Source organism: Struthio camelus, chromosome 16, assembly GCF_040807025.1.
Source record: "Struthio camelus isolate bStrCam1 chromosome 16, bStrCam1.hap1, whole genome shotgun sequence".
Taxonomy (NCBI): domain Eukaryota; kingdom Metazoa; phylum Chordata; class Aves; order Struthioniformes; family Struthionidae; genus Struthio; species Struthio camelus.
The window spans coordinates 1,468,462-1,484,537 of NC_090957.1; the positions used below are offsets into that span (position 1 = coordinate 1,468,462).

General features: G+C 71.8%; 1 protein-coding gene and 1 pseudogene across 1 annotated transcript; one reads left to right on the forward strand and one right to left on the reverse strand.

The window, feature by feature from the left end:
* Positions 1 to 1,185: 1,185 nt before the first annotated feature.
* On the reverse strand, positions 1,186 to 15,101 carry RTN2 (reticulon 2). The gene is made up of 10 exons (XM_068910546.1): positions 14,879 to 15,101; positions 11,351 to 11,395; positions 10,859 to 11,245; positions 9,768 to 9,932; positions 6,657 to 6,864; positions 4,858 to 4,996; positions 3,824 to 3,893; positions 2,521 to 2,567; positions 2,370 to 2,428; positions 1,186 to 1,341 (listed from the first exon to the last, which is right to left on the reverse strand). The coding sequence occupies exons 1-10, from the start codon at positions 15,099 to 15,101 to the stop codon at positions 1,299 to 1,301; spliced, it is 1,386 nt and encodes a 461-aa protein (XP_068766647.1). The 3' UTR covers positions 1,186 to 1,298.
* Positions 12,711 to 14,609, forward strand: LOC138061291 (basic proline-rich protein-like; annotated as a pseudogene).
* Positions 15,102 to 16,076: the final 975 nt, after the last annotated feature.

Sequence of the window (16,076 nt, forward strand, 5' to 3'; positions counted from 1 at the left end):
CCCGGTCCCGGCTCTCCCGGTCCCAGTGTCTCCAGTCCCGGCGCTCCCGGTCCCGGTTCCCCCCGGTCCCGGCTCTCCCGGTCCCAGTGTCCCCAGTCCCGGTTCCCCCCGGTCCCGGCTCTCCCGGTCCCAGTGTCTCCAGTCCCGGCGCTCCCGGTCCCGGTTCCCCCCGGTCCCGGCTCTCCCGGTCCCAGTGTCTCCAGTCTCGGCGCTCCCGGTCCCGGTTCCCCCCGGTCCCGGCTCTCCCGGTCCCAGTGTCCCCACTCCCGGTCCCTCCCCGCTCCGGTCCCCCCCGCTCCCGGCGCCGCCGCCGCCGCCGCTCGGGCCCCACGTGCTCCTCCCCCCCCCCCCGAAGGCCGCAGTAAACACGCCGCGGGTCGCCGTGACGACGGCGTTCCATGCCCCTGACGTCACCACGTCCGGCGTCCCTTTGTTTACGTCGCGCGGCAACCGCCGTGGCCTGGGCAACGGGGGCGGGGCCGGGAGGACCAAGGGGGCGGGGCGAGGCGGTGGCGGGGCCAGAGTGGCAGCGGCGGCGGCGTTCGCCGGGCTCGGCCGGGGCGGGGGGGGGGGGGGAATGGGGGGGGCGGAGGAATTGGGGGGGCAGGAGGGAAATGGGGGAATTGGGGGGGGAGGGGGAATGGGGGGGTGCAGGGGGAATGGGGGGCGGGGGCCGCAGGCCCTGCCCGTGCCCGTGCACACGCGTGTGCGTGCACGCAGCCGTGTCGGGGCGGCTGCAGGCCCTGTCCGTGCCCGTGCACACGCGTGTGCGTGCACGCAGCCGTGTCGGGGCAGCTGCAGGCCCTGTCCGTGCACATGCGTGTGCGTGCACGCAGCCGTGTCGGGGCAGCTGCAGGCCCTGTCCGTGCACACGCGTGTGCGTGCACGCAGCCGTGTCGGGGCAGCTGCAGGCCCTGCCCGTGCACACGCGTGTGCGTGCACGCAGCCGTGTCGGGGCAGCTGCAGGCCCTGTCCGTGCACACGCGTGTGCGTGCACGCAGCCGTGTCGGGGCAGCTGCAGGCCCTGCCCGTGCACACGCGTGTGCGTGCACGCAGCCGTGTCGGGGCAGCTGCAGGCCCTGTCCGTGCACACGCGTGTGCGTGCACGCAGCCGTGTCGGGGCGGCCGCCGGCCCGTGCACACGCGTGTCCCACGTCCCCCAGACACGCCAGCCCCGGCTGTCACAAGAGTTTTTATTAAAGTGTAAACCCCCCCGCGCGGGGGGGCCGGCGGGGTGAGGGTGGGGGGCACCCACCGGCCCCCCGCCCCGGCGGGGGCACCCCAGGGTGCGGGGGGGGTCACTGCGGCTTCGCTTTGGCACTTGGGAGCTTGGCTTGAATCCTGGGGGGGGGGGAGAGGAGATGTGGGGGGGCCGGGCACCCCAAGGGCCCCCCCAGGGGGGACGGGTGCCCCCCAGCTGCAGGGGGGGTATCACGGGGGCACCATGCCCCCCTCATGCCTCTGGGTGCCTGCAGGCAGGGTTTGGGGTGCCGCAGGGTTTGGGGTGCCCCATAGGGGAGGTTGGGGCACCCCACACACAGTCAGGGTGCCCTGGGGGTTGGGGTGCCCCATAAGGGAGGTTGGGGTGCCCCATAAGGGAGGTCGGGGTGCCCCACACAGGATCAGGGTGCCCCAGGGTTTGGGGTGCCCCATAGGGGAGGTTGGGGCACCCCACACACGGTCAGGGTGCCCTGGGGGTTGGGGTGCCCCACACAGGATCGGGGGGCCCCAGGGGTTTGGGGTGCCCCATAAGGGAGGTTGGGGTGCTCCATAGGGGAGGCCGGGGTGCCCCACACAGGATCAGGGTGCCCCAGGGTTTGGGGTGCCCCATAGGGGAAGTTGGGGCACCCCACACACGGTCAGGGTGCCCTGGGGGTTGGGGTGCCCCACACAGGATCGGGGGGCCCCAGGGGTTTGGGGTGCCCCATAAGGGAGGTCGGGGTGCTCCATAAGGGAGGTCGGGGTGCCCCACACAGGATCAGGGTGCCCCAGGGTTTGGGGTGCCCCATAGGGGAGGTTGGGGCACCCCACACACGGTCAGGGTGCTCCAGGGGTCAGGGTGCCCCATAGAGGAGATAGGGGTGCCCCACACAGGGTCAGGGTGCCCCGGGGGTCAGGGTGCCCCATAGGAGAGGTGAGGGTGCCCCAGGGCAGCTTTGGGGTGGCCCTGGGGGTGCCAGGGTGCCCTGGATCAGGGCTACAGGGTGTCCCGGGGGTGGGGGCAGATCTGGGGTGCCAAGGGACAGTTTGGAGACGGTGGGGGCAATTTGGGGACAGAAGCAGCAGTTTGGGGGTGCCGGGGGCAGTTCGGGGGTGCCGGGGTGGCAGCTTTGGGCACAGAAGGGGCAATTTTGGGGCGCAGCTCTCACCTGGCTCGGAGGTGACTCAGGTGGTTCCTCACCAGCCCCACGTACTGGTCGATCTGTGCCTGGGGGGCGATGGGGGGACAGGGGGGGACAATGGGGGGGGACGTGCCCGCGTGGCCTGGTGCCCCCCGGTGCCCCCCGCGTCCCCCCGTACCTGGTGGTGCCGGTAGAGCACGGGGAAGGTGAACGCACAGATGACGCCTGGGCGGAGAGCAGGCGTCAGGCCGGTCCCTGTCCCCACGGCGTCCCCGCGCTGTCCCCTTGTCCCCCAGCCCGGTCCCTGTGCCGTCCCCGTGCCCCCAGCCCCGTGCCTGTCCCCAAGCCCTGTCCCCAAGCCCTAGCTATGCCCCATGCTCCTGTCCCCATCCCCGAGCGTTGTCCCCAAGCCCCGTCCCTGTCCCCAAGCCCTACCGGTGCCCTGTTCCCCCTCTCGCCGTCCCCGTGTCCGAGCCCCACCGATGCCCTGTCCCTGTTCGCCCGTCCCCGTCCCAGCGGGGCCCCGTCCCCACGTCCCATACCTGTCCCCATGTCCTCGCATCCCGTCCCCGTCCCCACGTCCCCACATCCCGTCCCCACGTTCCCACATCCCTCCCCCACGTCCCCACATCCCCGCATCCCATCCCCGTGTCCCCGTGTCCCCATGTCTCCACGTCCCGTACCCATCCTGACGTCCCCACACGTCCCCAGGTCCCCATGTCTCCATGTCCCGTACCCATCCCCACGTGTCCCCGCATCCCATCCCCACGTCCCCACGTCCCCACATCTCCACATCCCGTACCCATCCCCACGTCCCCATGCGTCCCCGTGTCCCCGCGTCCCGTACCCATCCCCACGTCTCCACGTGTCCCCAGGTCCCCATGTCTCCATGTCCCGTACCCATCCCCACATGTCCCCGCATCCCATACCCATCCCCACATCCCCATGTCCCCACATCCCATCCCCACGTCCCCATGTCCCCACATCTCCCCGTCCCGTACCCATCCCGACGTCCCCACGTGTCCCCAGGTCCCCACATCTCCGCGTCCCATACCCATCCCGACGTCCCCACGTGTCCCCAGGTCCCCATGTCTCCCTGTCCCGTACCCATCCTGACGGTCCCATGTCCCCGTATCCCGTCCCCACGTCCCCATGTCTCCATGTCCCGTACCCATCCCCACGTCTCCACGTGTCCCCGCGTCCCATACCCATCCCCACGTCCCCATGTCCCCGCATCCCATCCACCACGTCCCCACGTGTCCCCAGGTCCCGTACCCATCCCCATGTCCCCACGTGTCCCCACGTCTCCACGTCCTGTACCCATCCCCACGTCCCCAGGTGTCCCCAGGTCCCCCTGTCCCCATGTCCACATGTCCCGTACCCATCCCCACGTCCCCGCGTGTCCCCAGGTCCCCACGTCTCTGCGTCCCATACCCATCCCCACGTCCCCGCGTGTCCCCACGTGTCCCCGCGTCCCGTACCCATGCCGAGCAGCGTCAGCCCGTTGAAGACGGCGCCCACGTAGGTGAGCAGGTAGAACAGGAAGGCGAACTGCGGCCAGAGCCCATCACTGCCCCACGGCACCCGCAGCACCCGCCGCCCCACAGCACCCACAGCACCCACCGCCCCACGGCACCCACTGTCCAACAGCACCCACCGCCCTACAGCACCCGCCACGGCACTACAGTACCCACTGCCCCACGGCACCCCCCCACAACACCCACTGTCCAACAGCACCCACTGCCCCACGGCACCCGCCACCCAAGGCCCTGGTGCCCCAATGCCCTCGGTGTTCCCCATAGCCCCCAGTGCCCCCCATAGCCCCCCCATGCCCCCAGTGCCCCCCATAGACCCCCATAGCACCCCAATGCCCCCAGTGTCCCCCCATAGCCCCAGAGCCCCAGTGCCCCCCAATGCCCCCAGCGCCCCCCATAGCACCCCCATAACCGCAGTGCCCCCCATAGGCCCCCCTGGTGCCCCCCAATGCCTCCAGCACCCCCCATAGGCCCTGTGCCCCCCATAGACTCTCCAGTGCCCCCCAATGCCCCCAGCACTCCCATAGACCCCCATAGCACCCCAATGTCCCCAGCGTCCCCCCATAGCCCCCCCCAGTGCCCAATGTCCCCAGCGCCCCTCATAGCACCCCAATGCCTCCAGCGTCTCCCCAGAGCCCCAGTGCCCCCCAGAGCCCCCCCATAGACCCCCATAGCCCCCCAATGTCCCCAGCGCCCCCCATAGCACCCCAATGCCTCCAGCGTCTCCCCAGAGCCCCAGTGCCCCCCAATGCCCCCCGCGCCCCCATAGACCCCCATAGCACCCCAATGCCCCCAGCGTCCCCCCATAGCTCCCCAGTGCCCCCCAATGTCCCCAGCGCCCCCCATAGCACCCCAATGCCTCCAGCATCTCCCCAGAGCCCCAGTGCCCCCCAATGCCCCCAGCGCCCCCCCAGTGCCCCCTATAGACCCCTATAGCACCCCAATGCCCCCATAGCCCCCGCGGTGCCCCCCGGGCGCACCTTGAGGGACTCAGGGAGGCTGTGGACGAGGAAGAGGCGGGCGAGGGTGCGGGCGGCGGCGGCGAGGTGGCGGCCCAGGCGCTGGGCGCAGCGCTGCTGCTGCTCGGGGCTCAGCCCCACGGCCGCATCCAGCTGCGCCCTGCGCCACCGGCACGGCCGCTCGCACCGCCGCGGGGACGGCGCCAGGCACCGCGCGGGCACCCCGGGGCGCGGGGACGGCATGGGCACCCAGGGCATGGGGACGGGGACGGCACGGGCACCGTGCCACACGGACACCCCGGGGCATGGCAACGGGGACGGCACGGACACCCCGGGGTGCAGGGACGGCGCGGGCACCGTGCCGCAGGGACACCCCGGAGTGTGGGGACGGGGATGGCACGGGCACCGTGCCGCATAGGGACATGGGGATGGCACGAGCACCCAGGGTATGGCATCATGGGGACGGCACGGACACCTGGGGCACCGGGACAGGGATAGCATGGGCACCCAGGGCACAGGGACAGCATGGGACCCAAGGCATGGGGACATGGGGATGGGGATGGCATGGGCACCCAGGGCATGGGGACATGGGGATGGGGATGGCACAGGCAGCCAGGGCATGGGGACACGGGGACAGCATGGGCACCCAGGGCACAGGGACATGGGGATGGCACGGGCACCCAGGGCATGGGGACACGGGGACAGAGATGGCACGGGCACCCAGGGCATGGGGACATGGGGATGGGGATGGCACGGGCACCCAGGGCTCGGGGACACGGAGATGGGGATGGCACGGGCACCCAGGGCTCGGGGACATGGGGATGGCACGGGCACCTGGGGCATGGGGACACGGGGACAGAGATGGCACGGGCACCCAGGGCATGGGGACATGGGGATGGCACGGGCACCTGGGGCATGGGGACACGGGGACAGAGATGGCACGGGCACCCAGGGCATGGGGACACGGGGATGGCATGGGCACCTGGGGCATGGGGACACGGGGACAGAGATGGCACGGGCACCCAGGGCATAGGGACATGGGGATGGCATGGGCACCTGGGGCATGGGGACACAGGGACAGAGATGGCACGGGCACCCAGGGCATGGGGACACGGGGATGGCACGGGCACCTGGGGCATGGGGACACGGGGACAGAGATGGCACGGGCACCCAGGGCATGGGGACACGGGGATGGCATGGGCACCTGGGGCATGGGGACACGGGGACAGAGATGGCACGGGCACCCAGGGCATAGGGACATGGGGATGGCATGGGCACCTGGGGCATGGGGACACAGGGACAGAGATGGCACGGGCACCCAGGGCATGGGGACACGGGGATGGCATGGGCACCTGGGGCATGGGGACACAGGGACAGAGATGGCACGGGCACCCAGGGCATAGGGACATGGGGATGGCATGGGCACCTGGGGCATGGGGACACGGGGACAGAGATGGCACGGGCACCCAGGGCACGGGGACATGGGGATGGGGACAGCATGGACACCCAGGGCACAGGGACACGGGGACAGGGATGGCACAGGCGCACGGGGACATGGGGATGGGGACAGCATGGGTACCCAGGGCACGGGGACAGCATGGGCACCCGGGGCTCGGGGACACGGGGACAGCATAGGCACCCGGGGCACGGGGACAGCACTGCGACGGGCAGAGAGACGGCACCGCGATGGGGACTCGAGAGGGACGCCGGGACGAGCTCGGGGACGAGCAGGGGGCAGGCACCGTGACGGGGTGCGCCCAGGCGCGCGTCTCTCCCCCCCCCCCCACCCCCACCCGAGGGTGCCACCCCGCGCGGCTCACCGGAAGGGGTGCTCGACGGGGCCGGGGCGCAGGGCCCGCAGGGCGGCGCGGTGCAGCCGCAGCGGCAGGGTGACGGCCAGCACGGCCAGCGCCCCGTAGGCGCCCACGCTGACGGCGCTGAAGCGGGCCAGGCACAGCAGGGTGCCCAGGGCGCCCGCCAGCGCCAGCGCCGACCGCCCCGGCGCCCGCCAGTACAGCAGCTCCCACACTGCGGGGCGCCCCGCAGGCTGGCACCGCGCCCCGGGGCGCCCAGTGCCCCCCCCAGTATTCCCAGTGCCTCCCAGTGCCCCCTCTGACCCCCCCCCACTATTCCCAGTGCCCCCCAGTGACCCCGACTGTCCCCACTATTCCTTGTGGCCCCTCTGAACCCCCCCCCCAGTATTCCCAGTGCCTCCCAGTGCCCCCTCTGACCCCCCCCACTATTCCCAGTGCCCCCCAGTGACCCCAACTGTCCCCACTATTCCTTGTGCCCCCTCTGAACCCCCCCCAGTATTCCCAGTGCCCCTCAGTGCCCCCTCTGAACCCCCCCAGTATTCCCAGTGCCGCCCAGTGCCCCCCGACCCCGTCTGGTATTCCCAGTGCCCCCCAGTGTCCTCCGACCATCCCCACTATTCCTTGTGCCCCCTCTGAACCCCCCCAGTATTCCCAGTGCCTCCCAGTGCCCCCTCTGACCCTCCCCAGTATTCCCAGTGCCCCCCAACCATCCCCACTATTCCTTGTACCCCCTCTGAACCCCCCCAGTATTCCCAGTGCCCCCCAGTGTCCCCCGACCGTCCCCACTATTCCCAGTGCGCCTCCTAGTGCCCCCTCTGAACCCCCCACTATTCCCAGTGCCCCCCAGTGCCCCCTCTGACCCCCTCCAGTATTCCCAGTGCCTCCTAGTGCCCCCTCTGACCCTCCCCAGTATTCCCAGTCCCTCCCAATGTGGTCATTCGACCCCCTCCAGTATTCTCAGTGCCCCCTCTGACCCCCCCCCCACTATTCTCAGGCCCTCCCAGTGCCCCCCAGTGCCCTCACTCGACCCCCCCCAGTATTCCCAGTGCCTCCCAGTGCCCCCCTGACCCTCCCCAGTATTCCCAGTGCCCCCCGGCCCCCCCACACTATTCCCAGTGCCTCCCAGCACCCTCCCTCGACCCCCCCCCGTATTCCCAGGCCCTCCCAGTGCCCCCCAGTGCCATCATCCGACCCTCCCCAGTATTCCCAGTGCCCCCCAGCGCCCTCTCCCGACCCTCCCCAGTATTCCCACTGCCTCCCAGTGCCCCCCAGCGCCCTCTCCCAACCCCCCCAGTATTCCCAGTCCCTCCCAGTGCCCCCACACTCCCTCTGTTGTCCCCCAGGGCCCCCTCGGTGCTTCCAGTCTCTTCCCCCAGTGCCCCCCAGTCTCTCCAGTGTTCCCCTGATGCCTGCAGTCTCTCCCCTGAGCTCCCCAGCATTCCCAGTCACCCCCAGTCCCCTCCCATGTGTCCCCAGTGCCTGTAGTTTTGCCCCCGCCAGCATTCCCAGTCCCTCCCAGTCCCCCCACCCACGTTTCCTCTAGTGTCCCACCAACACTTCCACTCCCCCCTCATTCCCAGTGCCTCCCAGTCCCCCCAGATTCGCTCCAGTGTCCCCCAGCGTCCCCCCAGTATCCTTCCTAAAGCCCCCCGTGTCCCCCAGTCCCCTCCGTGTCCCCTATGGCCTCCCCAGTGCCCTGGTCCCCCCAGGCACCAGTGCCCCCAGTCCCTCCCCCCCCCCCCCGCGTCCCCAGTCCTCCCAGTCCCCTCCAGTGTCCCCCTCAGTGTGCCCAGTCCCTCTGCTCAATGTCCCCACGTCCCACCCTGTGTCCCCACTGTCTCTGCCCCTCTGGCCAGTGTCTCCACGTCCCCTCCAGTGTCCCCCCTACTGCCCCCCAGTCCCTCCCAGTGCTCCTCCAGTCCCCTCTATTGTCCCCCCACTGTCTCCCAGTCCTCCCCAGTGTCCCCAGTGCCACCATGTCCCCCCCTACTGCCCCCAGTCCCTCTGGCCAGTGTTCCCAGTGCCACTATGTCCCCCCCACTGTCTCCCAGTCCCTCTCACTGCCCCCCAGTGCCCCTAGTCCCTCCCAGTGTCCCCCCCAAGTGTCCCCCAGTCTCTCCTAGTGTCTCCCCAGTGTCCCCCAGTCTCTCCCAGTGTCCCCCTCAGGGTCCTCCCATCCATCCCAGTGCTCCCCCAGTCCCCTCTATTGTCCCCCAGTGTCCCCAGTCCCTCCCAGTGTCCCCTAGTCCCTCTCACTGCCCCCTAGTGCCCCAAGTCCCTCCCAGTGTCCCCCCACTGTCCCCCAGTCTCTCCCAGTGTCCCCCCCAGTGTCTCTCAGTCTCTCCCAGTGTCCCCCCAGTGTCCCCTAGTCCCTCTCACTGCCCCCCAGTGCCCCCAGTCTCTCCCAGTGTCCCCCTCAGGGTCCCCCAGTCCCTCCTACTGCCCCCCAGTGTCCCCAGTCCCTCCCAGTGTCCCCCCAGTGTCCCCCCCCAGTGTCCCCCAGTCCCTCTCACTGCCCCCCAGTGTCCCCAGTCCCTCCCAGTGTCCTCCCCCAGTGTCCCCAGTCCCTCCCAGTGTCCCCCCCAGTGTCTCCCAGTCCCTCTCACTGCCCCCCAGTGTCCCCAGTCCCTCCTAGTGTCCCCCCGGGGTCCCCCCCAGTGTCTCCCAGTCCCTCTCACTGCCCCCCAGTGTCCCCAGTCCCTCCCAGTGCTCCCCCAGTCCCCTCTATTGTCCCCCCCAGTGTCACCCCAGCCCCCCCAGTCCCCTCCCAGGCCGGGGGGGAGGGGGGCTCCCAGCTGCCCCCACCCCGGTGACCCCCTCCCCCGGTAGCCGGGGGGGGGGCCGCACCCCGGCCCCCCCCCCCGAGGGCCCCACACCCACCTTGGCTCCCCATGGCGCCGCGGGGGCTGCTGGGCCGCGGGGGGGGGGCAGGGGGGGCTATTTATAGCCACCAATCCCGCCGGGACGCCTGGGCCCACCCCGCCACCCGGACGCCTGGCCCCCCCCCCTCCCCGAGAGCCCCCCGCCCCCCTCCCCCCCGGGAACCCCCCCCCCAGCGGGGACCTTCCCCCCCCCCCCCCCGGCGACAGCGCCGCGGGCCCCCGATTGGCCGCTCACCTATGACCTCGGCTGGCAGCGGGCTCGCGGATTGGTCGGCGCCCTCCGGGGGGCGCTCGGCGATTGGCTGCGGGCCCGGGGCGGCGCTCGGGGCGGCGGGCGGCGGCGGGGGCGGCGGGAGCGGGGCGCCCCCTGCGGGCCGGGCGGGCGGCGGCGCGGCGGCGCCTGCGGGGGCGGGGGGCGGCGGTAAGGGCGCCCCCAAACGGGGCCCGGGACCCCCCCCGGCCCTGAAATCCCCCCCAAATGGGGCCCGGAGACCCCCCATTACCTCGAAATCCTCCCAAATGGTGCCCCGAGAACCGCTATTGCCCCAAATTCCCCCAAAATGGCGTCCCGAGACCCCCCCCATTACCTCGAAATCCCCCCAAATGGCGCCCTGAGAACCCCTATTGCCCTGAAATCCCACCAAAATGGGGCCCCATTACCTCAAAATCCCCCCAAAATGGTGCCATGAGACCCCTATTGCCCCCAAATCCCCCCAGACGGTGCCCTGAGACTCCCCATTACCTCAAAATCCCCCCAAATGGCACCCTGAGAACCCCTATTGCCCTGAAATCCCCCCAATATGGGGTTCTGGAACCCCCCCGTCCTGAAATCCCCCCAAATGGCACCCTGAGAACCCCTATTGCCCTGAAATCCCCCCAATATGGGGTTCTGGAACCCCCCCCCCCGTCCTGAAATTCCCCCAAATGGCGCCCTGAGAGCCCCTATTGCCCCAAAATCCCCCCAAATGGGGCCCCGAGATCCTCCGTTACCTCGAAATCGCCCCAAATGGCACCTTGAGAACCCCTATTGCCCCGAAGTCCCCCCAAAATAAGGCCCCGAGACCCCTCATTACCTCAAAATCCCCCCAAATGGTGCCCTGAGAACCCCTATTGCCCCAAAATCCCCCCAAAATGGGGCCCTGAGACCCCCTATTACCTCAGAATCCCCCCAAATTGCACCCTGAGAACCGCTATTGCCCCGAAATCCCCCCAAAATGGAATCACGGAACCCCCCCCGGCCTCGAAATCCCCCCAAATGGCGCCCTGAGAACCCCTATTGCCCCAAAATGGGGTCTGAGACCCCCCATTGCCCCCCACCCCCCATACCTGGGCTGGGCGGCTGCTCCCCGGTGGCGGAGGGTCCCGGCTGGGGCCCCCCCGGCTCTGGCAGCCCCACGGGGGGGTCCGGGCTGCCGCCGGGGGGTGAAGGCCGGGGAGGGGCGCGGGGGTCCGGCCCCCGGGCGGGCGCCCCCCGCTCGCCGGGGGGTCCCGGGCTCAGGCGGGGGGGACGCCCGCGGCGGGGGTCGCGGCGGGCCCGGGCGGCTGGCTCGCCGGGGGGCCCCCCCCCGCCGCCGAAAGCGATGTAGGAGAAGGTGAGTTCGCGCGGGCCCCCCCGGCCCCCCGCCCCGTCTTCATCCACCTCCTCCTCCTCCTCCTCCTCGGGGGGCTCCGGCGGCGGCGGCAGCTCGGGGAAGTCCGACTCCTCGTTGCCGCCTGCCGGGGTGGGGGGGGGCAGTGAGGGGGGGCCAGGGTACCCCCTTCCCCCCCCCAACCACCACCACCAGCCCCCCGAAACGTGGGGCTCTCGGCCTCACTCACCCTCCGTGGAGTCCGGCGTGGTGGAGGCCGTGGATGGAGACTCTTCTGGGGGGGGTCCAGGGGCTCAATGGGGTCCTGTGTGCCCCCCCTCCTCCAGCCCGTGCCACCCCGTCCCCTGCAGCTGGGACACCAGGACCCCTCCCACTCCCCACTCCGTCTGGCCCCGATTGCTGGGGACCCCCGAAACCTGCCCCCCCCATTGCTGGTGTCCTCCTGGGGTGCCCCCGTGCCCACCCCCGTGTCCCCACCTCAACCCCGGTGTCCCCATCCTGGTGTCTCCATCCCTGGTGTCCTCGATCCCAGAGCTCCCAGTGCCACCAGCCCCGGTACCTCCATCTCTGGTGCCCCCATTCCCAGCACTCCCAGTGTCCGCATGCCCAGTGCCACCAGCCCCAGTATCTCTATTCTTGGTGTTCTTGTTCCCAGTACTCCCAGTGTCCCCTGTCCTAGTACCTCCATTCCTGGTTTGTCCGTTCCCAGTACTCTGTGACCCCATCCCTAGTGCCACCAGCCCCAGTACCTCTATCTTTGGTGTCCCTGTTCCCAGTCCTCCTAGCTTCCCCATCCCCAGTGCCACCAGCCCTGGCACCTCCATCCCTGATGTCCCCACCCTGGCCCTCTGGTGCCCCCATCTCTGGTGCCCCCATCTCTGGTGTCACCATCTCAGGAACCCCAAGCCCCTCCCAGTGCGCCCAGACCTGGCACCCCCATCCTGGGTACCCCCATCCCGGGTACCGCCGTGCCCTGCTCCACCCGCTGCCTCCATCCCGGGTACCTCCATGCCAGATACAGCCAGCCCCAGTGTCCCCATCCCCGGTGTCACCAGCCATGGGTGCCTGCATCCCAGATATGCACATCCCAGATACCCCTGGCCCCAGTGTCACCAGCGCCGGTGTCCCCTTCCCCAGCTCCAGCCGCTGCTTCCATCCCAGTGCCTCCATCCTGGCCCCCTCCATCCCAGGTGTCCCCATCCTGCGTGTCCCCATCCTGGTGCCTTCATCCCAGGTTCCTCCATCCCAGGTGTCCCCATCCTGGTGCCTTCATCCCAAGTTCCTCCATTCCAGGTGCCCCCATCCCACATGTCCTCCCCATCCTGGTGCATCCGTCCCCAGTCCCTCCCAGAGTCCCCATCCCCAGTGCATCCATGCCCGGCCCCTCCTGGAGCCCCCATCCCCGGACGCCCCATCCCAGTGCATCCATGCCCGGCCCTTCCTGGAGCCCCCATCCCCGGACGCCCCATCCCAGTGCATCCATGCCCGGCCCTTCCTGGAGCCCCCATCCCCGGAGGCCCCATCCCAGTGCATCCATGCCCGGCCCCTCCTGGAGCCCCCATCCCCGAAGCCCCCATCCCAGTGCATCCATGCCCGGCCCCTCCTGGGGCTCCATCCCCGGAGCCCCCATCCGCAGTGCATCCGTGCCCAGCCCCTCCCAGTGCCCCCATCCCCAGTACCCCTTCCCAGTGCCTCCTTCCCAATGCATCCATGCCTGGCCCCTCCCAGAGCCCCCATCTCCAGTGCCTCCATCCCCAGAGCCCCCAGCCCCAGCTCCCCCCAAAGCCCCATCCCCGGAGCCCCCAGCCCCAGTACCCCTCCTGGTGCCTCCTTCTCGATGCCTCTGTGCCCGGCCCCTCCCGGTGCCCCCATCCCCGGAGCTGCCATCCCCAGCTCCCCCCGGTGTCTCCATCCCGGAGCCCCCAGCTCCAGAGCCCCCAGCCCCAGCTCCCCCCAGAGCCCCCATCCCCGGAGCCCCCAGTCCCAGTACCCCTCCCGGTGCCTCCTTCCCGATGCCTCCTTCCTGATGCCTCCATGCCCAGCCCCTCCCGGTGCCCCCATCCCCAGTGTCCCCAGCCCCGGAGCCCCCCGGACCCCCCATCCCCAGAGCCCCCATCCCCAGTACCCCCTCCTAGTGCCTCCTTCCCGATGTCTCCATGCCCGGCCCCTCCCGGTGCCCCCATCCCCAGAGCCACCATCCCTGGTGCCCCCAGCCCCAGAGATCCCCAGTGCCTTCATCCTGGAGCCCCCAGCTCCAGAGCCCCCAGCCCCAGCTCCCCCCAGAGCCCCCATCCCCAGAGCTGCCATCCCCGGTACTCCCTCCCGCTGCCTCCTTCCCGATGCCTCCGTGCCCAGCCCCTCCTGGAGCCCCCATCCCCAGCTCCCCCCGGTGCCCCCATCCCTGGAGCCCCCAGCCCCAGCTCCCTCCGGAGCCCCCATCCCCAGAGCCCCCATCCCCGGTATCCCCTCCCGGTGCCTCCTTCCCGATGCCTCTGTGCACGGCCCCTCCCGGAGCCCCCATCCCTGGTGCCCCCATCCCCGGAGCCACCGTCCCCGGAGCCCCCAGCCCCAGCTCCCCCCGGTGCCTCCATCCCGGAGCCCCCAGCTCCAGAGCCCCCAGCCCCAGCTCCCCCCGGTGCCTCCATCCCAGAGCCCCCAGCTCCAGAGCCCCCAGCCCCAGCTCCCCCCGGTGCCTCCATCCCCGGAGCCCCCAGCCCCGGTATCCCCTCCCGGTGCCTCCTTCCCGATGCCTCCATGCCCGGCCCCTCCCGGAGCCCCCATCCCCGGTGCCCCCATCCCCGGAGCCCCCAGCCCCAGTATCCCCTCCTGGTGCCTCCTTCCCGATGCCTCCATGCCCGGCCCCTCCCGGAGCCCCCATCCCCAGTGCCTCCATCCCCGGAGCCCCCAGCCCCAGTATCCCCTCCCGGTGCCTCCTTCCCGATGTCTCCATGCCCGGCCCCTCCCGGAGCCCCCATCCCCGATGCCCCCATCCCCAGAGCCCCCAGCCCCAGTATCCCCTCCCGGTGCCTCCTTCCCGATGTCTCCATGCCCGGCCCCTCCCGGAGCCCCCATCCCCGATGCCTCCATCCCCGGTGCCCCCATCCCCGGTATCCCCTCCCGGTGCCTCCTTCCCGATGCCTCCATGCCCGGCCCCTCCCGGACCCCCCATCCCCGGTGCCTCCATCCCCGGAGCCCCCATCCCCGGTATCCCCTCCCGCTGCCTCCTTCCCGATGCCTCCATGCCCGGCCCCTCCCGGAGCCCCCATCCCTGATGCCCCCAGCCCCGGAGCCCCCAGCCCCGGTATCCCCTCCCGGTGCCTCCTTCCCGATGCCTCCATGCCCGGCCCCTCCCGGACCCCCCATCCCCAATGCCCCCATCCCCGGAGCCCCCAGCCCCGGTATCCCCTCCCGGTGCCTCCTTCCCGATGTCTCCATGCCCGGCCCCTCCCGGAGCCCCCATCCCTGATGCCCCCATCCCCAGTATCCCCTCCCGGTGCCTCCTTCCCGATGTCTCCATGCCCGGCCCCTCCCGGAGCCCCCATCCCCGGAGCCCCCATCCCCAGTATCCCCTCCCGGTGCCTCCTTCCCGATGTCTCCATGCCCGGCCCCTCCCGGAGCCCCCATCCCCGGAGCCCCCATCCCCGGTATCCCCTCCCGGTGCCTCCTTCCCGATGCCTCCATGCCCGGCCCCTCCCGGTGCCCCCCCCGCCCGGTGCCCGGCCCCTCCCGGTGCCCAGCTCGCCGCCCCGCTCCGTACTGCAGTGGGCGAAGCCCAGGACCTGCCCCATGGCGGCGGCGGCCCCCGCATGGGGCTCCCGGTCGCCCTCGGCCCCCGCTGCCCCCGGGCCGGCGCCGCCGCACATCACCGCGGCGCCATGGCGGGGCCCGGCGGCGGCGGCGGCGGCGGCGGCGGCGGCGGACAAAGGGCGGCGGCGGCGGGGCGGGGCCGGGGCGGGGCCGGGCGGACCCGGCACCGGCATCAGCACCGGCACCGGCACCGGGCTGCCGGCAGGCTCGGGAGGGCGCTCGGGGTTCCCCCGGCGGGGGGGGTCCCCGAGCCCCGGGGGGGGGCGGGTTCGGGGGTTTCTCGAGCTCTGGGGGTGCAGTGGGCTCCGGGGGGGGTCCCCGACCCCCGGGGAGGGCGGGTTCGGTGTCTCGAGCTCTGGGGGTGCAGTGGGCTCGGGGGGGGGTCCCCGACCCCCCGGGGGGGGGCGGGTTCGGGGGTTTCTCGAGCTCTGGGGGTGCAGTGGGCTCCGGGGGGGGGTCCCCGACCCCCGGGGAGGGCGGGTTCGGTGTCTCGAGCTCTGGGGGTGCAGTGGGCTCGGGGGGGGTCCCCGACCCCCCGGGGGGGGCGGGTTCGGGGGTGTCTCGAGCTCTGGGGGTGCAGTGGGCTCCGGGGGGGGGGTCCCCGACCCCCCGGGGGGGGGCGGGTTCGGGGGTGTCTCGAGCTCTGGGGGTGCAGTGGGCTCCGGGGGGGGGTCCCCGACCCCCCGGGGGGGGGCGGGTTCGGGGGTGTCTCGAGCTCTGGGGGTGCAGTGGGCTCCGGGGGGGGGGTCCCCGAACCCCGGGGGGGGCGGGTTCGGGGGTGTCCTGAGTCCCGGGGGTGCAGTGTGCTCTGGGGGGGGGGGTTCCCGAACTGCCGGGGGGGGGTTGGGGTCACCGAGCCCCGGGGGGGGTCCCCGAGTCCCGGGGGTGCAGCTGGCTCCGGGGGGTCCCCGAGCTCCGGGGGGGGGGAGTCACCGAGCCCCGGGGGGGGGCGGGTTCGGGGGTGTCTCGAGCTCTGGGGGTGCAGTGGGCTCCGGGGGGGTCCCCGAGCTCCGGGGGGGGGGCAGCAAGCTCCGGGGGGGTCCCGGGGCTCCGGGGGGTCCCCGAGCCCCGGGGGTGTCCCCGAACCCTGGGGGGGTGCAGCGGGCTCCGGGAGGGTCCAAAGTCCCGGGGATGTAGTGAGCCCCGGG

Coding starts and splice junctions, on each gene's coding strand:
- RTN2 (XM_068910546.1), bottom strand. CDS start 15,101: ATGCCGGTGCCGGGTCCGCCCGGCCCCGCCCCGGCCCCGCCCCGCCGC. Junction 6,865..9,767: donor GCTGCCAGCCGAGGTCATAG/GTGAGCGGCCAA, acceptor GGCGCCCCGCAG/TGTGGGAGCTGCTGTACTGG. Junction 4,997..6,656: donor CCCGTCGAGCACCCCTTCCG/GTGAGCCGCGCG, acceptor CCGGTGGCGCAG/GGCGCAGCTGGATGCGGCCG.